The sequence below is a fragment of the Anopheles merus genome, chromosome X, assembly GCF_017562075.2.
Source record: "Anopheles merus strain MAF chromosome X, AmerM5.1, whole genome shotgun sequence".
Lineage (NCBI taxonomy): Eukaryota > Metazoa > Arthropoda > Insecta > Diptera > Culicidae > Anopheles > Anopheles merus.
Window position 1 is genome coordinate 16,639,520 of NC_054081.1, and position 21,339 is coordinate 16,660,858.

The 21,339-nt window shown below is 43.9% G+C and overlaps 3 protein-coding genes across 7 annotated transcripts in view; 2 read left to right on the forward strand and 1 right to left on the reverse strand.

Annotated features, from left to right (window-relative positions):
* LOC121597475 (smoothelin-like) overlaps nucleotides 1-7,396 on the forward strand; it is a 54,491-nt gene extending 47,095 nt beyond the window's left edge. For 3 of the 4 annotated variants that reach the window (XM_041923293.1, XM_041923302.1, XM_041923317.1), the window contains 5 exons: nucleotides 826-909; nucleotides 977-1,082; nucleotides 2,584-2,734; nucleotides 5,266-5,417; nucleotides 5,492-7,396. In XM_041923293.1, coding sequence (XP_041779227.1) covers nucleotides 826-909; nucleotides 977-1,082; nucleotides 2,584-2,734; nucleotides 5,266-5,417; nucleotides 5,492-5,615 — 617 coding nt within the window. In that variant the 3' untranslated portion in view covers nucleotides 5,616-7,396. Of the gene's footprint in view, nucleotides 1-825; nucleotides 910-976; nucleotides 1,083-2,583; nucleotides 2,735-5,265; nucleotides 5,418-5,491 lie in introns of those variants that run through there. The other variant, XM_041923311.1, reaches the window with a different exon arrangement.
* A 1,882-nt stretch (nucleotides 7,397-9,278) lies between these two features.
* On the forward strand, nucleotides 9,279-14,535 carry LOC121592458 (luciferin 4-monooxygenase-like). 2 transcript variants are annotated; one of them, XM_041913921.1, is made up of 5 exons: nucleotides 9,279-9,489; nucleotides 9,572-10,194; nucleotides 10,268-10,828; nucleotides 10,915-13,179; nucleotides 13,270-14,535. In XM_041913921.1, the coding sequence occupies exons 4-5, from the start codon at nucleotides 12,467-12,469 to the stop codon at nucleotides 14,363-14,365; spliced, it is 1,809 nt and encodes a 602-aa protein (XP_041769855.1). In that variant the 5' UTR covers nucleotides 9,279-9,489; nucleotides 9,572-10,194; nucleotides 10,268-10,828; nucleotides 10,915-12,466; the 3' UTR covers nucleotides 14,366-14,535. The 2 variants fall into 2 exon arrangements, with proteins under 2 accessions (XP_041769855.1, XP_041769845.1); XM_041913911.1 differs by having other exon boundaries at nucleotides 9,279-10,194.
* LOC121592467 (dynactin subunit 4) lies at nucleotides 14,528-20,376 on the reverse strand. Its single transcript, XM_041913936.1, has 3 exons — nucleotides 20,108-20,376; nucleotides 18,727-19,988; nucleotides 14,528-15,052 (listed from the first exon to the last, which is right to left on the reverse strand). Exons 1-3 carry the CDS (start codon nucleotides 20,234-20,236, stop codon nucleotides 14,788-14,790), a joined length of 1,656 nt encoding a protein of 551 aa, XP_041769870.1. The 5' UTR covers nucleotides 20,237-20,376; the 3' UTR covers nucleotides 14,528-14,787.
* Between the last annotated feature and the right edge of the window lie 963 nt (nucleotides 20,377-21,339).

Genomic DNA, 21,339 nt, shown 5'->3' on the forward strand with positions numbered 1-21,339 from the left:
ACTAACCGCACAAAACAACCATTGAAATGAAATCCTCCATCTCCATTCGCTGTGCGCTGGCATTGTGTGGCATTTGTTGGCTGTTGCAAGCTGTCTCATCGATCCATCCTCCATTCATCTCCTGCCTGTATTGTCCTCGACTGTTTGCTATTCTGTGTGTTTGCGCGTGCTTGTTCCTAGTGTGCTGTAGTAGTCTCTGTGAGAATGTGTAGGCCCGTTGGTCTTTCAGGTTGTCGTTAGGCACTGTTGCACGGCATTTTACAGGGTTTCTTTGCTCTTCCGATGACAGGATGACATACTTTCTCCTGATTTGTTGCTAAAAATAAGTCATACTGCTCTGGGTGTTGGCAGAGATGCGAATATTGCTCCGTAAGATGCCCAAAACGGTGTACAAAAGCGATTAAGATCCGCTGAGAAACCCTGTAAGCTGGGGCTGTATGTTCCGTGTACCGGTGTGCTGGTGTTTCGCACAAAGCTGATCACGTCCAGCTGCTGTTTTACTGTATCGCTAACTAGTGTTACGTTTTGCTGTGCTTATTAGGTGCATCGTTGTACTTAGTGCTACTGCATTCCAAACATGTTCCCCAGTTGTATAGTGTATGTGTACGCAAGATGCGAGATAATGGATGTGCTTGATCTTGTGTAGTACCTACCATGATTGTTCTCCTTCCTTCTCAGATTTGAAAACTAGCAGGCATACTAACTACGGGCTAGCTACGGACTAGCCATAGACACGTTGCTGTAATCGATCTTTAATTCCTTACGTACTCTTCTCTATGCGTTCTCTTTTCATCCCCTAAACTCATCGAACGTTACGCTAAGCAGTGCAGCAAACTACCACGCGCACTATCGCTAACACGAAAATGGAATCGCAGGATGGTTCTGCCGCCGTTACCACCAGAACTACAGGTATGTGACCGCATTGTTCAACGTATGGCCGTACCGTCGTACTGATCTCTAGCGTGTTTCGTTGCAGTTACAACCAAGACCGTTGCCTCGAGTGCTCCCAAGCCGATGTCACCTTTCGCCAAGTTCCGGCAGCTCGACAAGCAAAACTCGCTCTCATCGCAATCACCTCCTAAGTAAGTTAGCACGATAACAGCTAACACCCCGGAAAAATAACGGCTACCGAAAAGGCCGTCGCTACATGTTTTGTTATTTTAATGACCTTCCATCCCACATGCGGAAAAGATTATTTATGACAATGACAGTTAGGGCTAGTGAATACAGTGGAAGGCTGAGCATGATGATAAAGGGTTCTTACTGTTGATTTGATACAGTTGGCATGCTCACTCCCTCTATACATTCTCTGCGACATCACGTCGCAAGGAGTGCAGAAAGTGTGCCAAACGTACCCGACCAACGGAGGAACCCTGTACTATGCCAAGGTGTTTGACTCACATTTTTTTTTTCGAACGTTCTATCAGTGCTCAGATTTCAATTGAATCCCCGTACAGTCTAGAAAGCTCCCATTTACACAATCTCATATAGTAGTAACATCCTAATCGTATTCTTTCATTCCTCATCTCGTTAAAAAAAAACTATGGTCGGTAGTATTAAACAAATTTGCGCTAATCATTTTATGACCATGGCACTAACAAAATTTACGCCGAATGTCTTACAACTTCGGGAACAGAAAGAACTGTACCATCCTAACCGACGCACACGTTAACGGCATGTTGGGTAATTCTTGGGATAGCAGCCTGAAACACGTACTCGGTTGTAGACCGAGCAGTGTAGAACGTTAAGCCGTACAATCTCTAAGATATGATTTAAGAAAGTAGTCCACAAGTGTCTTTAGTGCAGTCTGAAAATAGTAGAGTAGCGCGATAGTATCGTAAGTCCTAACCACGTAAACATTACACTTCTCAAAAGAGCTTCGTAATTAATCCGGGTTTTTTTTCGTATAACCATATCCTGAGTGAATTTTCCCCTAAAACAATTGCAGACTTATCTCTAACCTCCTCCCATACCCATTTACTCATGTAATATCTCATCAACGCCATCAATCGAAATCAAACTGAACAATCAAACCCCAAACAAGCAGGGCAAACATTTCTTTCCATGTATTCGATACCTGCTAAGGATGTGTCATTATCGCGCAGGCTATCTAGCTTGGAAGAAGATCTTCTGAATGCAATTGCAGAGGAAAAAGCCATTCCATCACGACATCCTCAATGGCTGTTGGTATTTCCATGCCCCCCATAGTTGTTCTTCTTTAGATCCATGCTAGGCTAAGACAGCGTCTCTGTCTTTTGCCCTCGAACGCCCAACGGCGTCGATTTCGAATTCCCGTTTTCAAAATTTCCCTATAGTCCAACATTTCCATTTTTTGGCTATATATATGATTCTTACAACCCCCATCTTTACCCGCTTGTTACCCAATCTCGTCCATTCCCTTTCGGGTTATCCCATTTTCTACTACATGAGGCCATGGGGACACCATGGCATTTGTTTTTCTTGTTGTCTATGACACTCTGATCATACACAAACACACACACACACACCGTGTCTGGCTGGGTGTTTTCGTTTTTTCTTCTTCTTATTCTTCTTCTTCTTGCCGCACACGCTCCCCGTCTATAGCTCCCCTAAGACACCGTCCACTCCGACGACTCCGTCCGGCGCGATGGGTGGTCCGATGTTTAAGTTTACCGATCCCGCATTGAATCGTCGCGCCGCAACTGTTAAGGATCAACTGTTGCAGTGGTGCCAGATGAAGACGAAGGAATACGAGGTACAGCACCCTTTTTTGCTAGCTCTCTACTCCCCCACATTCCCATATTCCCATGCTCCATCCCGACCGACCCCAGCCATTCCCGTTCTGCCGTTTTGCCCGCTGCCTATCCTGGCCCCCTGCCAAGCTTCTTCTTCTCTTGTTTGACCGGACTTGTGCCTCGGTGTTTGTTTTGTCGTGTGTGGCTCCTATTTTTCCCCTTGCGACGTACCCGACGTACGATTTCCAGGTGGCGTTCGAGTTGACTACTGTAACTGATTTATTTTGTTTGATGTAATTTTGTTTTGTTTTTTATGTTGTTTTGGTCCCGGCTTGTCCGCTGAAGGATTGAAGCGCACAGCCTGCATTATTACATTTCAGCTGGCGACAGTGCATGGCTAGGCAGTAGCCTTTGTGAATGTTTGTGTTGTTTGCTGTTGTCTGCTTTCTTTTTTCTTCCCGCTACCGTTTTCCAACCACACCATCGCATGTACAGAGGGTACCACCAAATTAGTGATGGAGAAAATGAAGATTTCGTCGGAATCGATTCTGGCTAGCACCTAAATTTTCTGGAATCAATTCCGGATAGTAGGTCCGGAAATCGGCTCCGGAATTGGAATTGGATACGGAATTGGTTCCGGAATTCGGCTCCGGAATCGGAATTGACTCCGAAATCAGAATTGGCTTCGGAACGGAGTTGGTTTGGGCATCTTCATAGGAATAGGCGTTTGGGTCCAATGATGTTATGTGTTGATAGCGACAAAGAATCAAAATTTACTTGTAAATGATCTATTCACATGGAGATTCGCGGACTTATTTCGCTTCCCACACTTCTTATTTCAATTCAAACCATTCCATTTCTGGAGTCAAGTTCTGATTCCGGAGCCGATTCCGATCCTGGAATCGATTCCGGAGTCAACTCCGGATTTGTTTCCGGTGTCGGATCCGGAATCGGCTCCGGACTCGACTCCGGAATCAGCTCCGAAACCAACTCCGGAATCGGCTCCGGAATTGATTCCGAACACGGAATCGGAATCGGGTAGGTCCGATTCCGAGCTCCCACCACTACACCAAATACGCACTACCGATTTGGAGTGGAAAAGATTGCAATGCGAAAGTATACTCTCACTATCCTCTGTTATGTTACTTTCTTGACCCTCTACACCACCCTTTACTCCCCTGTCACATGCTTTGCAAATGGCTTATTTTAAATGTTTATCTCGCGAGCAAAGGGTCACAAAACAGTTGCACAAGTCACAGACAGGTAAATGCAACACTCCAAGCGTCCGTTGTACGGCGCAGCCTGATACTACCATTCGGAAGGTTAAATTTTGTGGAAGGAGTTGTCACCGATCGTACCATGTGGCGTGCTATTGATAAGGCATCATCATCAGGACACCAATAAAATTTTAGCCAGCGGGACACATTTAACACGTTGGATAGGAAGCAGTGCGATTTTGTTTTAATTTTCGTGAAATCCATTTTATAAATCAGCAAAAGTAAAGATTTGTACATCCAAGGGACAGCAAAACACCCTTGAAAGCTTTTAAGTCCTCGGCGTTGAGTTCGAGCATGAAAAGTATTGAAAAATTGCGCCAACAAATATGACACTTATAACTTTAAAAATAATACTATTTTCTAAGAGAACGTACCATAAAGTATATGATTACTTAGGCAAAAACATGCTGTAGAAATAAACTCATATTTATTTTTCTGATTGAACAGTTTCGCATTTTTGTCTTCCCACACATTAGAGGAAATAAAAGTTGTGACATTGTTTAACAGTGTGTCAAAACACGCTACAACAAATTGGGTCAGCATACAGGTACATTTCTGGTGCGCAAATTATTCCACAATTTTTTTTTTCTTATTTGTATTGACCCAAGGATGGACGTGATCACGCCGACCCTTATTACACAGCCTTGCTTTATTGTTGTAACCGGATAAAAGTCAGTCTCCTTCCGTTATAGGTCTAGTTCGAACCACGGTGCGTGCTAGCGGGCTAATGACTGGACTGCGATACCCATTTGCAGCAGCATATCGATAGCCAATCTTGACCGCGTTTCGCTGAGCTTAACAATTATCCTCGCTTGCTTCTTGTGTGTGCATATTGTGAGCAGCACATTTCGTGTGGTGGTGTGAATTGTGTACATTAATACTAACAGCTAAATTAGTTTGCAAATGGTGATAGAGCTGGATGTGTTGGTGTAGAACCGTAATTTAGACAAGTGTTTGTTTTGGATATTTTTTTTAGTTTAAGTTTTTAATGTTTAATGTTATTGCAACCTTACTACTACTAACAACCAGCATGTCGGTGAAAGTCGAACGATTCCAAGCACCTACTCCCATCGCCACCCCATTCGCTAATCCCATTTTCCCTTTTCCAGCCAGTGTTGAGCGATTGATATCGGGTACTGTGCGCCGCACCGATACTCGCCTCATTACCCCTGAAAATGTGTTCTAACTGTTTACCATTCACACTCTATTCCATGTGTTTATTTTGCCCTTCCTCCTGCCGTCCGACCATCGCCAACGAACCTTCGACATCCCAGAACGTTAAAATAGAAAACTTCTCCACCAGCTGGTCAGATGGAATGGCATTCTGTGCGCTGATTCACCATTTCCTGCCGGATGCTTTTGATTTTAGCAAACTAACACCACAGCAGCGTCGCCATAATTTCACCCTCGCCTTCCGAGTGGCTGAGTAAGTAATGAACGCTCCTCCAACCTTTATCCGATTTACTGACTGACCTCTGTACTCGTTTTCCTTACCTTCAGTGAAAAAGCCGGGATCGCGCCCCTACTGGATGTGGATGATATGGTTGCCATGCGAAAGCCTGACTGGAAATGTGTCTTCACTTACGTGCAGTCCATTTATCGACGTTTCAAAAACGAAATCTAAAGCGAACATACAAACACACACAAGCACATTCTCAGACTAAAAGGATGCTGATTGAGCGGAGCATATTGCACATGAAAAAGATATTACTTAAAAAAATACCGCAACCTAATGCGACACGGGCAACACGGGCGTCAAACGGAAAGTGGTTGTGATTGTTAAAGGTTTTGTTTTTTTCTCCTGCTCTTATTTATTTAAATCTGTTTATTTTGTTTACTGTTTTTGTTTCACAACGTTTGCTTTGCCGCATTAGGCTGTTCGGGTTTTATTTCCGGAATTTGTTTTTTTAATTTTCCGTTACTTAAAAAAACAACAACACGCAAAATGTGCGCACATTTACATCCTTCTACTTGCCCAACACAACCCCCTTTAATACACTGGGAGAATTCTGCGGGTGGCAATGAAAAGAAAAACCTGAAGTGGAGACTCCCGCACCCCGTATCTTTCGCTTGGAAGGGAAAATGTCGAACGTTTCCCATCATTTCGTAGCTAATTGTTTTGTGTTGCGGCCCTGAAGAGAGGTCGATTCTTTTGCTTCCGTTCGTCGAAGTTAAACCGAATCAGACACACATATAGACACACACTGATCCATTAAAAGAGTGAAGATTCCATCTGAATCCACGGTTAGAAGTTTCTTATTGCTACTTGACATAATCACACAAAACACATATTTTACTCTCTAAAAGAGGTTTTATCGCAGGGTAGTTGGATTCGTTTTCGCTTTTACTTAAATTTTGCCCTACGCATCTACATTTGCGTCCAAGTTCGTGAATCTGGACAGAGATGTTTATTTCGATCGAAGAATGACATAGCGAGTCGGACGTACTAGCGCAGGTTAGTCGGCAATGGCGAGACAGGGCAGCGCCTCTAATAAAGATATCAATTAGGTTGTTCATTCGCTCTAGTCCTAGCAACAACAACAAAAAAATTTAAAAAAATGAAAACTTTGAGAGCGAGTTCTATGAACAAAAGGTAAAACTATGTAAAACACAGAAGCGAGACGAAAGAAGTTAGGATTGGTCGATAAGAGAGGAATGTGTTTTTGTGTATTTATTCTTACAAAAAGATGATATATATATATATATTTGTTTTTTCGTGTTTATCCTTATTATGCTCTCATAATTAATGTTAGTATGCATATATAAAACTTTTTTTTGAAGAACCACTTATTAAGAGTCAAACGCGTTTGTTCGATGAAATCATCGTTATCGTTAAATACATGCCTTAAACACGCTTCCTTGTTACAGCTACCGTGTTCTCCTAGTTGATCCCCTCTCTGAAACGGGAGTCTTTTCTTCGGGAGGCACGATTCTTTCACATTCTCAGCGTTTATTGTACTGCTTCTTGCCCATTGTAAACCTGGATCAAGTGGAACAGGAAATTAAATTGTAAGATACACAAGTGAAGAATATTGCGAGTAAGGATAAATCCTGATTGATGATGAAAACCAGGAACTGGAAATAGTGACGCTGGAAATATTGTTGAGATAACGAAGGGGTCAAGAAATGGAAAGCAACCATCGTATCCTGGTTTTGGTTTTTATATCGCAATTTATTGAGATCAAGAGAACGGGATAGAAGAACGATGAAGAGCGATATGTAGTACTGAGATGATATTACTTTGAACATAATGCTTTCGCTGCGTATCACATACGTTCAACTAGTTTCTTCACTTGCTTCAACTGTGTCTGTGGCTTTTTTTACATTTTAACTAAGCGCTGTCAAACGTTCAAACATGTTGACACTACAATGGAAAATAAATGAAAACTAATTTTATTAAACTAATCAACCACGCATCAGTGTATGTATGTTTTTGGCTCTGCTGCACTGTGTAAGGCCTTTTGAACGGTAAGTACCAGTTAATCTTTTTGGCACCCAAGAAGTCGTAAAATTTCTTTTGTTTCTACAAATATTATTACTACTTCCTAATTGGTTGGAGTCTAAATAAAGAATAATCACTATCCTTATTGTTTGCCTATTCTATATTTGCGTTACAGTTGGATGCAGCTGTGAAGTTGTTCCAGTTCTCACGGCGGTGTAGTCACGATGTTGGTGCATGAAGCTACTGGCCGTGGTGTTGTTCCGTCGGAGAATCCAACGCCGGTTTTTTACACTGAGTCGGATATATCTTTTTCTTCGTAGACCAGAGAGTGCCTTGGACTTTTAAGAACGAGCGCTTCTATCGTTCGTGTTTGATTGTGCTTCATTATTTAGATTCTGATGTATTGTATACTATTTAATTGCCGGCCATATCTAGGCCAGCTAACTATAACTAAGCCTATTTTGAAAACTGGATTTTATGTATGATAAAGATAAAGCTTTCTATTTTGATTATGTTTTTGAATGGTCAACTTGTACGACTTAATGATCATGAGTTCAAGCCTAGAATAAGAACCATCCCCCCGTAGCAAGGACTGAATATCCGGCTGCGTGAAATAAATCGCGAAAGCCTACATAGAATTATGTGACCACTCATGTAATGAGATACCCGCACGCGGGAGCAACGGTGGGAGTCGCCGATGCAGCTGTTAGTCAACATCGACACTCTCAGCAGATTCCAGAATGCATCCCAGACTCATCTTAGCATAGAAAATATCAATATCTAGTTTAGTTTAGATTCACAGCTCATCCGCGACATACCTGTTAGATGGATTAATGAAAATATTGTTTTCAATGGCACTTGAAATATCCCACCCATAACTATAGGCTAGCATGTCAGCATAGGACGTTACGCTAAATAGAATAGAATTATGTGTAGTATTACTAGGCTTAATTCCATGTGGATATACATATATATCATCGTTATATATATGTATTATATGTAAACACTGGAACACGTGTTTCACGCATGCTTTCAGGCTTTCATCTATTTTTGAAGTATTGTTCCGTTTGCAAACTCTGGCATCGGAATGGTATAAAAAAAAATTTACCCTTTATTATGACTATATGGTTTGTATAGAGTACTTCTTCTTCTCCCTGGTGTCCAGATTAATCGGATTTACCAGCAAGGTTTGATGTTTGTTCACAATCTTTTGAAATAATGTTTTTCGTAGCATAACAGTTTCTTGTATGAGGCTATCGAAAATGTTTCGTTTACTTTCTTTTAAATTTTTATGGATCTTAGCTACTCCTTCGCTTATAATCGCTACCTTGGCACTAATTTATCCCATTACTTTTTATGGTCCTTATTTGCATTATCTATTTTATCCGAAAGCTTAGATATTTTTGTATATTCTGAAGCTTTAAGCGATTCTCGCCTATATTCATATAGTTTGTATAAAATGAAAATTAAATAGTTCCAGGACCGCAAATATGCTGGTATAAGGGCATCTAAACATCTAAAAAATTGAAAAGGTCTTCATAATACTAATTTATTTCGTTAAACTAATTATAATTAACTAATTATTTCATAATACTAATTAATTATAATCCTAATTCACTGACGTTATCATTATTCTTTTTTTTCAGAAAGAGTTGCCGAATGATTAAGTTTTTTATTTCGAATTTCCCAAACAGATTATTTTTAGAATGATCTTTTTATCGGTTTGTGTGTATGAAAAGTTAGCTGTTCCCTGTTAAACATTTCCGTTATTAAATGTTTCATCTCAATTGACATTTTGTAGTAATTTAATATTTTTTCAGAATATTTTTTTATTTATTTTATAACATGCCTATAAATTCCTTGGCATAAAATCCAAAACATACAAACATACATACATGTAGGCACAACACTGTATTTGTAGTGTTGATCGTTCATAGGAAATAGCGGCCGCTGGTAACCCAATAACCGTTTCAACTGTTGGCAATGATGGTTATGCTAAGACAAATTAAGGCACCCCGAAGAAGGGTATTATGCTGGGTTATTACGTCCTGCGTTGGTTAGTCGATCTGGCATTTCGTTTCCGTGAATATTAAAGTCTAATATTGCACAATATTCTAATATTCCACATTATGTTGCAGTACCTTTCCTATCTCTAAATACGTCTTGATTGGTACTAAGGAGTACTCGGAGAAGAAATAAATATTGGCAAACCAGAATAAATAGCAGCCCTCTTTTTGTAATAAATGATTAAAAAGAATAAAATGAAAATTTGATTTCGTCAATTATGCGGAAATTCTTCCCAATTGAAGAACTTGGAGTTAAATCAAACAATGCGCCAAAATTGGAACAGAAGCATACAATCTTGGTATGTAAGGAAACCGATACGAGATCAAATTACTGTGGAAGAATACCACAGTTACCATACCAAAAGCTAGATGAACTAGAATGAATAGAAATATGAAAGATGAACTATAACTAGAACTAGATAAACGACATGAGATGTACGGGGATCTCACTGTCGTGCAGCGTATGAAGATCGACAGGCTTCGGTGGGATGGCCGTATGCCACGCATGGAATCGGACTACCCAGTCTGTAAAGTTTTTTTTGGACAGAGGGGGCATGGTAGGCTCAAATTGAGGTGTACAGATGACATGGAGGAGTCCGCCGGCCGGGATAACGGATTGGCAGACGAAGGTGCGAGCGTTTTTATTATACTCCTGAGGCAGGCCAAAGCCGCAAAGCGTTTGTAGCGCAGGATAAGTAAGTAATATAAACTACATTCCTCACCTTACAGTAGTAAAAAAGAACAAGTTTCCACCTAAACCTCTTCTAGTATTTGATGCAGCTGCAAAAATGAAGGAAGGTCACTCAAATCGTTTCGATCGCTAACCGATCCTAATGCAACCACATGCAACCTCTCTATTCTTATTAGATTCCGCGAACACGAAATTGTGTAATGTGATGATCCTACAAATGTCGTAAACCGTCGCGGTAAGTCAGTTTGTCGCTAACATCAGTCAAGGTGGATAAAACATGTTCGAAGCGGACGTATCGCCCAGTACACTTGATCGTCCAGCCGATCAAAGAAACTGTTGTAACGCATAGTAACAATCTATTTAGTTTGGTAGATATGCACACTTTCTTGTAACTGGCACTCGCGTAAAGGGTTTTTGCCGCACAGTTCAAAAATATAATTTCTTCCATCGATGCAAATTTGCTACTGTTCCTTTTGCGATAGCGGCATATACTCGATCAGCTGTTCTCCTTTGACAAAACGCACAACATCGACTTTGGAATTATGCCTTTACAAATGTGTCGGGTAACCCTCTTCTCTAGAAATACCAAAACAAAAACATTTTTCTAATTGATCCGATTGAACCGAAGCCTCTAACTGGTACGTTGATTGCTAATTTATTTCGAGAAAACCCTCTTGTCATAAGGAGCTTTGGCTTATACATAAAAAAAATTGATTTGTTGCAGATAAACATGTTAAGGCTCAGTGCGTCGCAACCAGACGCAGCCAGCAGAGATGCGTTCGTGAGATCGATTGAGTAATCGAGGATGATCCCGATCTTCGGCTCCCGCACGGATACTAACGATACAGGAAGATGCGTCGATGTGCGTGTCGTTATTGGAACACTCTCGCTCTCTTGCTTTAGATCGTCAAGGCGAATCGACGCACTCCATTCGTATTTGTACATCGTGTGTTATCGTGCCAGTGTGAAAATAAAGCTTTTAAAATATAATACCTTTTACGTGCTAGTATCATTCCGGAGCTCGAACGTAGAATATAGTGTTTTTCTGGAAAAGTATCTCAAACAGATAGATATTGTGATTAGACGTTATGGACCATGTAGTTGTCATGTAAGACGAAATCTCGGCACTGTTATCTTGTGGGGATCATCTCCTAATATATGTATCACCTAGGAAGCAATGACTCAGCAAACCGTGGCGGAGCTCGCACCACATAGATAATAATTTTGAAACCCTGAGTATCATCAGCATGTTTCAAACATGACGTCGTGTTCCCGTGTTGTAGATCTTGGTACATGAAACCTACTTCTGTTTGTGCGTTCAGCAAACGGAGATGATGCACGACGGATAGCGAGAGGGCCCGGAGGGACAAATATTGCGCTGGATAATGTACGATAACAACGGTCCGTATTCCACTAGGGCTGTAAATTGCTCAAGCATGTGTCAGGGTCCATCAGGGAAGGCCTGTCTCGGGTGACGACCAGCTGTGTTCTTGTAGCGTGAAGGCTTAACGGGGCTCAAAGGTCGCACAGGTACTGCGGGCGGTGTGCGCTAACAGATAGCAGAGTGGAGTGGATGATGCCTGCGTGAAACGACACAAACGGCTTAACTGGCAGTTTGCAAAATTGCTCAATTAACGTATCTAACGAGCTGAAACGAAGTTCAAAAGAACATCGCATTGTTCGGCGTTTGTGTTTGATAAAGTTGTTCCTCGGCAAAAAAGGGAAAAATCAACAAGATACCTATGTGTTTGGATATTTGATCGTGGGATGTTCTTAGACTTCCGAATACCTTTGCCCATCTCTGTCGTAAAATGATGAACGATTTGGTACAAAAACTACCGGTTCACCTTGAATTGTTCCTGCCAAACCTGTTGTCGTGCTAATGAATCCTTCTTTTTTTTTCGTTACAATCCATCCCACTGGTCAAGTGGTCGCAAACTGCAACACGCGATCAACCCTGGTACAATCTCGCCTCGTGATCTGGTTTTTCCAGATTTTATGCTTCCCGCAAATGGTAAACGGAACGGGGTAAACAGATGGGTCCAGTGTCCCACCGTATCCGGCACGAGATACTGGTGAGGAGGGACTGCAAATTACTTCTAGCCTGAGTCTGGTCGTTCCCCGGCTTTGTCGGACAGCCCTCCCTCCTGCTGACATGCCCTATCGCGTGGCCCTATCGTCCACTGTTGATTACGCAGTTTTCCTCGTTCATTCACAGCTAGAACGGAGGCTGATTCTTCGCCTCGCCACCTCCATCGCCTGCTCCATAGAATCGCATGTGTGCTCGCGTGCGTACTGCAAAGCCAGGCCAGTTAATACTTCAACGGTCCCACGAGACGACGCTCGCCTCAGTCGGTTGCAGTGCGTTGCCCGGAACAGATGCCAGCCTTTGGCCCGCGCTCGAAGTGCTCACAATCAACACAATGGATAGCAAAGGCGAACGGCGCGGTCAACACTCGTACTACGATCCGGTGACCCACATCTGGACCGGTTTGTCGACGCCGCCGCTCTTCAACGTCAATCAAAGCCTCGGCCAGCTGGTGCTGGGCGTGCTGCAGCGGTGCGACCCGGCGCAGGTCACCCAGATCAGCGACGATGGCGGCCGCACGGTGACCTGCCGCGAGATGTACCTGCGCACGGTGCGCATCGCCGAACGGTTGGCCCAGCTCGGCTACGGCAAGCACACGCCGATGGCTGCGCTGGCGTCCCGCAACGGCGAACACGTCGCACCGGTCGCATTTGCCTGCTTTGCCCTCGGCATCCCAATCAACACGCTCGACACGGCTTTCAATGTGTCCGACTTTGCGCACATGTTCGGCGTCACCCGGCCGGCGCTGGTGTTCTGCGAGAGCGACATCCTGCAGGTGGTGCGCGAAGCGGCCCAGCATGCCGCCATCGCGCCCGAGATTGTGCTGTTCAAGGAGCGCACCGAGGGCTACCGGCACGTGCTAGATCTGCTGGAGCCCACCGGTACCGAGGATTCATTCGTGTGAGTATACAACACCAGGTTCCAGGTTTGCTCAATGACCGGCTCGGCGTGAATTGATCACTCGAATGTTGTGCTCGACTTTCCCGACAGACCCACCAACCTGGACGACCCTACCACCCACGTGGCCGCGGTGCTGTGCTCCTCCGGCACAACCGGCCTGTCCAAAGGCGTAACCTACACGCACACGTTTTGCATCGCCAACCTGCCGTCCCTGTGGCGGATGGCGCCAACGGATTGTCTGCTCGCCTTCAGCTCGCTGTACTGGCTGTCCGGCTTTGCCTCGCTCATCATCGGCACGGTTTCGCAGGCGGCACGCGTCATCACCCGGGCACCGTTCACGCCCACGCTCGCGCTCGATATGCTGCAGCGCCACCCGGTGACGATCGCGTTCTTCTCGCCCTTCCAGTCGAACCTGCTCGTGCACGAGCCACTGCTCGCGCAAACGCCGCTGCCCGCGCTGCGCCTGTTCCTGTGCGGTGGGGCACGCGTTTCCAAGCAGCTGCACGCGGCGCTGCAGCGCTGCCTGCCGTCCCACACGCGCATCCAGATTGGGTACGGCATGTCCGAGTCCTGCCTAGTGACGCTGACCGACGGTGACAGCTACCGTGACGACTGTGTCGGTACGCTGCAGGCCCGGGTCGAGGCACGCATCGTCGACGATGGGCCGGACCAGCGTGGGCTGGCGCCGGACGAACCGGGCGAGATCGTGCTGCGCGTGCAGTTTCCTTTCGCCGGGTATTACGGCAACCCGGACGCCACGGCCGAGCTGATGAGCCCGGACGGCTGGATCCGGACCGGCGACATCGGCTACTTCGATCGGGACGGTCATCTGTACGTGATCGATCGCAAGAAGGACATCATCAAGTACGCCGGCAACCAGATATCGCCGACCGAGCTGGAAGTGCTCGCCAAGCAGCTGGCCGGCGTGCTGGACTGCTGTGTCGTGGGCGTACCGGACGAGGGCACCGATTTGCCAGCCGCGTTGGTTCTGCGCGAACCGGGCGCCACTGGCGCGGCGCTTACCGCCGACCAGGTGCGCCAGTTTGTGGACGAACGCGTGTCTGCCCACAAGCACCTCCGGGGAGGGGTTTACTTTACCGAGGAAATGCCCCTGACACCGTCCGGCAAGATTGTGCGCCGCAAGTGTTTGGAAATTGTACAAAAGGCGCGCCAAAGCACACAGTAGAACGAGTGTAGCTTGGCGAGGTTTTAGAATCGTTCAGAATTGATTTTATAGTAACTTATTATTAATGCCGTAAAATGGGAAGAGTTTGCTTGTACGCAGACATATTTTACCTTCACTAGAAACGTCAATATTTGAAAAAAAAAAATAAAAAAAATACGTGTATCTATTTATAGTGTAGTATTGTGTTTATTGCTTGTAGCATAAGCGAAAGAATATATATATCATAAATAAAATGGAGATATTATGCTACAGCTGGTTTAACGTGAGTTACTTGTTTGTTTGTTTTTTTTTTTTTTGCTTACTCGTTTTCGTGTCGACAGTGCCATAATAATACGTGCCACACTTACGAAAGCGAAGACCTATCCCCTAATCGAACCACTTCAAGCAACGAATGCGTTCATCTTATTATACGCCCACGCGACTCATTCCACGCCCACGGGTTGCAGCTTTCCTAGGTTTATGTAAATGCGCGTATTTAGTGCGTGCCATTTCTGTTCCTTGCTCGTACCGCTCAGCGACGGTGTGGATGTTGCGGCGGCTGAAGCAACGCTCTTGTCCGCAACCGTATTGAAGTAGGTGTACTGCAGCGTGAACCCAACCACTACGTCCTCGTCCGGCTGCACGTCCGGTTTCGGCTGCACCCCGAGTCGAATAACGACATGGTTTGCCTTCCGCCAGACGATGAATCTGAAAAAAAAAACGAGGAAAGAGTCAATTAAAAATACTTTAAGCGTTACTTTTCCATGATGGAATAAATGACAGAAAATGAAGAATGCAATGAAAATTTTCTTGTAAAAAGGGAACCATTAATGCAATAATGTCAAACTGGTTTTGGGTCGCGGGCCGGAATGCAGTTAAAAATATTCCCGCATACCGCAGTTCAGCGGAAATGGGTAGGCTCCGCTGATTTAATTTTTCAGTTTTAAATCTGTATCAAAATCTAATTTGTTTTTATGGAAAACTAAAACAAAATAGGCAGGAAGGATAAGTTGGTTGTGGAGGTTTCTCTTTTTCTACTTTTTTTTTTCAATATTCTAATAAAGTATTGACTTAATGGGCATATGAATGATTTTTCCATTATTTTGGAAGAATTTTAAAATAATAATAAATTTTAGTTTTTGGTCTATCGTTAGTTTTTCCTTAGCCGTTGGTTTCCATCGGCGAAAATCATTAAATACATATCCTTGGATCTAGAATCATATCTACATATTTTGATAGGCCCCAACGAATCGATTCATTTCAAATAATTTCCCATAAATCGTTGATTATGTACAAATAATGAGGAACAGAGAAATAAAACATTACTAAGCAAACCAGTTCATGACATTTACTCCTATCTTCAGTGGCGGTCGTCCTAAATTGGATTTTTTTTAATTCTTATACATTGCTCCACATATGTGCTAACTTTGAATTTTCCTGAACAGTTCTTTAAACGCTTCGGTTGAGCGGTAGCAAAAGATCCAGCATTTAAAAACAGTCATAGAATACCAAGCCTAGCTATTTTTTTAATTTTTGGAACTAGTTAGCTAAATATGCACACGAATTATAAATGTAGCCTTTTGACAGCGCCAATGACTAATAACGATAACTCATAATTATAATACTACATCGGTAAATATTGGCTATCTATGAGGTCATTTTGTTCAGGAAAAAAAAACTTTCAAACTTAACGTCGATCTCCTATAATTATCTCTTTTTTAAGTGATTTGTTTTTCGAAATTTTATATTGGGCGAGTGGTGTTTCATTACGTAGTTTCCTAACTGTCCAGATTGCCTCCAAGTCAGAAAATGGGTGAAAATATGAGGAGTCTGTCTTTAGGCTCCCGCCAAATATACTAAAAAACAAACACTACATGCCCTCTTACTAAAGAAGTCATTATGAGTAAATTACTTGAATTAATAAGATTCAATGTTGAAACCTTCATCTAAAACGAAATGAAATTAATACAGCCATTTTTTTTTTGTTTTTGTTTGATGATCTACAATCTGTTCCTGCTTCATGCAAATAACTGCCCAACTCCTTCGCGGGTCGGATTAAAGCCTTCGGGTCGTTTGTTTGACATGTCTGCATTAGAACAACCATAAACAACCTGAAGTGCAAAATTTTGTCATACGACCGATGGAACAATTTGAACAATGTATTATATAAACGAAATTAAATAGCTTGAAATATCATACATAAATAAATATCTTCCGAATGCGTTCAATGTTTTTATCAACATAAACAGATGATTATACAATAACAAGAACGATTATTGTATCCGATTTTTATAATAAGACAAAATGCAATAGAAAAAGAAAAAATAGTATCTGCGATATTTTACACTGAAATCTTAAATAATTAGATAAGCAAGGGGGGAAAGTTTTGTTCCGTTGTTTGGGGATGACACGTCCCTTCCAGAGCAAGGGCAAGTTGCACTTCCAGAGCAAGGGCACGTAAAAGTAACCCTTTTATTTAGCGTTCTAAGACTAACCAACGCAATATTACCAAACGATATGGAAAGCATAAGTTTTTGTTTTGGTGCAGAATCTTTTACGATTACTAATGTACCGTAATGCATCGAATTATGGACACTGAAAACATTCTGACATATAATATTTTCTTACATACATACAACATAGTAAAATTATTTTCTTGTTTTTATCGCAGTGTAAACACATATTTTATGAAATAAATCACAATTTACTTCGGCTGTCCGGAATTAAAGGCAAGATAAAAAAAATATTGCTGCGGATTCCGGACGGAATTAAATACGTGACCTAATGAAATTCAGAGCACAATATGATAAAAACTCTGTTGTTTTCCCTTTGATAACTATTTCCACAATAGATTCTGATGTATTTCAATGCACGTGGACGCAATGAATAGGAATTATCGAAGAAATAACACTGGCGTGGGGTTGAAGCAAAACTGCTAAGAATGCCTCTGGAGGTGAACTGACCGACAGAAAATGTGTATTTACAGGGGCCTACTAAGGGTCAGACACATTTTTAATTTAATTTATTACATCATGGTAAACATCTAAAATTAAAAGGCAGCATGTCCTGGGACTGGATATGAAAACTAAAACATATCGAGTGTCCGAAATTTGAAGCTATCCGTAATTTGAATAATAACGGTAAGTTATTTGGAGTTTTCGAGTTTTTGGAGTTTAGTTGTCTGCGAAAGAACTGATTAAAAAAAAGAAATGTTTATTACAATACACATCTTGCAAAATTTTCCCACAACCAAGCCTGAAGGTGCAGCAGACATGTCTAGAATTAAACATGTTGCCTAAAAAATAAAATTAAAAAAATATATATATATGCCTCCAATACATGTGGGCCGCGGCAAACGTATTTTCAAAGTCAAGTGGTCCGAGGTTCTGGAAAATGATGGATAGTACTGAACTATACGATCGAAAAGATTTTTGAACTAAAGATTGTGTTAGCAAGCCTAAATGCTCAACGCTAAGATGTACCCAAATAGAAGAAATACAAAAGGCAGAGCAAAAATGTTGCCTGGCTGTCTTCTGACTGGCTGTTCTCAAGAAAAGGGAATACTGCTAGTAAGAGTATACACAACATGCTTATACCTAGGCTAGTGTGATTAAAGGCAACAAGCAATTCTAAGGAAAAGCATTAAGGAGACAAGTAAATATTACAATATCATCATTCAGTCACATTTCATTTGCAATCTGAAGCCGAAAAATGCATTTCGCTGCGGCTCGCCGAATCATACCGTGACTGTTCAGCTTGGTTAAAAAATTTACATGCTTTTCATGCAATTATAAAGCAGATTACTGCAAGCTAAACATTGCTAAAAACACTGGTAAACATTGGTAAACACTAGAGGCGTATTTTAACGGCGTCGCATATATGAGCGGTTTGGCTTTGGAACTCTGGATCAAAACAAAAACCCTCCAAATGAACACCAACAGAAAGTTAAAAGAAACCAAAGGCGAAACTCGTTTAGCTGCAATGTGGCTAAGAATAAGAGGGTATGAAATAGTGATGAGAAAAATGAATTTTTGGTCGGAATCGATTCCGACTAGCTACGAAATTTTGTGGAATCGATTCCGGATGGTAGGTCCGGAATCAGTTTTCGGTGTCAGTTTCGGAATCGGAATCGACTCCGGAATCGGTATCAACTCCGGAATCGGAATCAACTCCGGAATCGGAATCAACTCAGGAATAGGAATCGGCCCCGGAATCGGAATCGGCTGCGTAGTCGGAATTGATTCCGAAAAAGGAATCGGCTCCGGAATCGAAATCGAGCTCCGGAATTTGTTCCGAACACGGAATCGGGCAGTTTCGATTCCGAGCTCCCACCACTAGTGTGAAATGAATAGCAATGAAGTGCATAGCTAAGGTGATCTTACTTCGGCTCATCCTGGTGTCCCTGCACGACCTCGTCGAACTCGGCCGAATCGTCGCGCTGGTTTACGGTGAAGCTGCTGTCGGGCAGCTTGAGCGTCCCGTTGACCGCCCGATCAACTAGCCTCGGTTCCTCGATTAGCATGCCCTGTCGGGCGAATCCCTGACTCAAGCTGGTCAGGGATGTCTGACCGCCGGTACCACCACCGACACCACCGGCGGACGCGACAGACGCTGCCGTCCCACTTTCGAGCGCCATCGCCTTCAGCTCCTGTATCAGCAGCCGCTCCTCGTCGACCGTGGGCAGCTCCATGATGGTCACCGTCATCTCGTTGATCGTGGGATTGGTGATGCGCAGCAGGAGCGCCGACTCGGCGCCCTCACATCGCAGCGGATCACAGCGCACCAGCCGCACGTCCGGCACGTGGTAGGCGGCAAACAGCGCGATGCGGTACTTGATCGAGGACGGGTTGTACTCGGACTTGATCACGTTGTGGTCACACTGCCGGCAGCGCAGCGAGCATTTGATCGAGAGCAGCTTGTGCTGCGGGTACAGCTGGCTGACCGAGGCGGACTGTTTGGCCGGCTGGGCCAGCCGCTGCGTTAGCGTCGTGACGGTGCGCAGATTGACGCCGGCGTGCAACAGCTCCGCTGGGAGCTCGTCCACATCCTCGGAAGCAACCGACTCCTTGATCGGGATCGGCGTCGTCTTGAGCTGCACCTTCCCGTCGGACCACCCCATCTGGCGGCGTATCATCGACGCGGTCAGCCCGGTCCGATCGGTCAGGTTGGGAAACTGACTCTTCTTCGGCATTTTGCGCCGCCACAGCTCCTGCCGCTCCTGCTTGTCGTGCAGCACGACCGACTGGTAGTGCTCCAGCAGCAGCGCAAACCGGGTCGCGTTCGGATACTCCGGCTCCGGCCACTGACCGGTCGCCGCCGTCTGATCCGGTATACCGATGTCGTGCGAGTTCCACCGACAGGTCAGACAGGCGAGATAGTACATCTTCTTTGTGACTTGCTTCACCGCCGGTCCCGGCGTGCTGGTGCTGCCGCCTTTTGCAGCCTTGGCCGCGTCTTCGGTGGCGGGCGAGCCTTCCTTCGAGTCGGCACCGGCAGCCAACGGTACGGTAGCGATCGAGGCACGCACCGACAGCGTATGCTGGCAGCTGGGACAGTTGAAGCAGGTGTTGCAGCGGTTCTTGCGCATCTTCGTCTCGGACGACGGTATGTTTTCCAGACAGTTGGAGCAAAAGTTCGAATCCACCTACAGCGGGAAGAAGCGAGGGAGGGAAAGTTTGTGTGTAATTGAGAGACGGTCAAAGCGGTACTCGAGGGTGACATCATTCAGCCGTGCCAGTGCACCGTTCACACGGCTTTCCCTACCTCCTGACACACGCAGAAACCGCAGCGCAGCTTCATGCAATGGCGACAGAAGTAGAGCTTCGTCAGCGGGTTCAGCAGCCCACAGACACACGCGTACTCTACGCGGTTAAGCAAATTGAAGAACGCCATCCTGTGCGCAGGCAGAGAGGCCACACTTTTGCGGAATTAGCACTACACAGGCGAGGATTTTTCTGGCACGAAATACCGTACCCCCATCAAAGCCACCTGCTGACTGGGTGGTTTTGCAAAGTCGAGCAGATGAGCGGGAGGGAAACTGTCTTCGTTTGACAAGCAATCCCTGTCCCAATTTCACCAAGGTTGATGCAAATTACCCGGAATGGAAAATTACCTTCTGGATGTTTTTGTAAACAAAAAACAGTAAGCAATTATTTTGCCAAATTTGTTTTAGCAAATTTGTTTTAGCAAATTTGTTAATTTGCTCACCTTACAATTCGGGCTTAAAAAACTCCCAATTAACCACAAATGTATCGCGATATTGGAGAGCAGTGTGGCCAGATTATCTACCAGATCCCGGCACTCCAACGGAACGTCGAACGGAAAGTGACATGAAATATTGAACGTAGTTATTCAGTTTTTTTTTACATTTTGATGCATATAGGATTGTTCAAAAGCTTCAAAACGTCGATGAACTTTCATTTATTCGAATTGTTTGGCATAATTCCAATTTAATGCACTTAGATTCTGAGCATTTTGTTCCATTCGACTATCGTTCGAATTCCTTGATCAGGCGGTATGTTGGCGGTGTTCAGTAGGAGCCCCAAATTTTTTTCTGTAGTTTTCGGTAGGAGTTTCAGTTTTTGGCTGAAGTTTTAAAATTCGAAACTCTGTTAAAAATAATTGTTAAGCGGCGGGGGGGGGGGTGGTTGAAGTGGCTAATGCAAGAAACGAATTTTTCATCCCACGATAAAATACATCCTTTGTCTACTGCAAGGAGATGGATTGATTAGATTTAGTTCAGCGGTCACACGAATCGATCTGGAAATTGCATCAGCCCAAATAGCCAGCTCAAACTATATACAGGCGGTCCCCGAGATACACGGTTAATGGGGACCGAAAACGGCCGTAAAAAACCGCGTATCTCGAATTTCCGCGTAAGTCGAATCTCGTGATTTCCAGCCAAAATATCACTAATTTTCGTGCAATTTTGCAAGTAGGGGGTTGTTTTAGCTACCAAATTGATTATTTGATATGTTTCTACTGAATTGAACAGT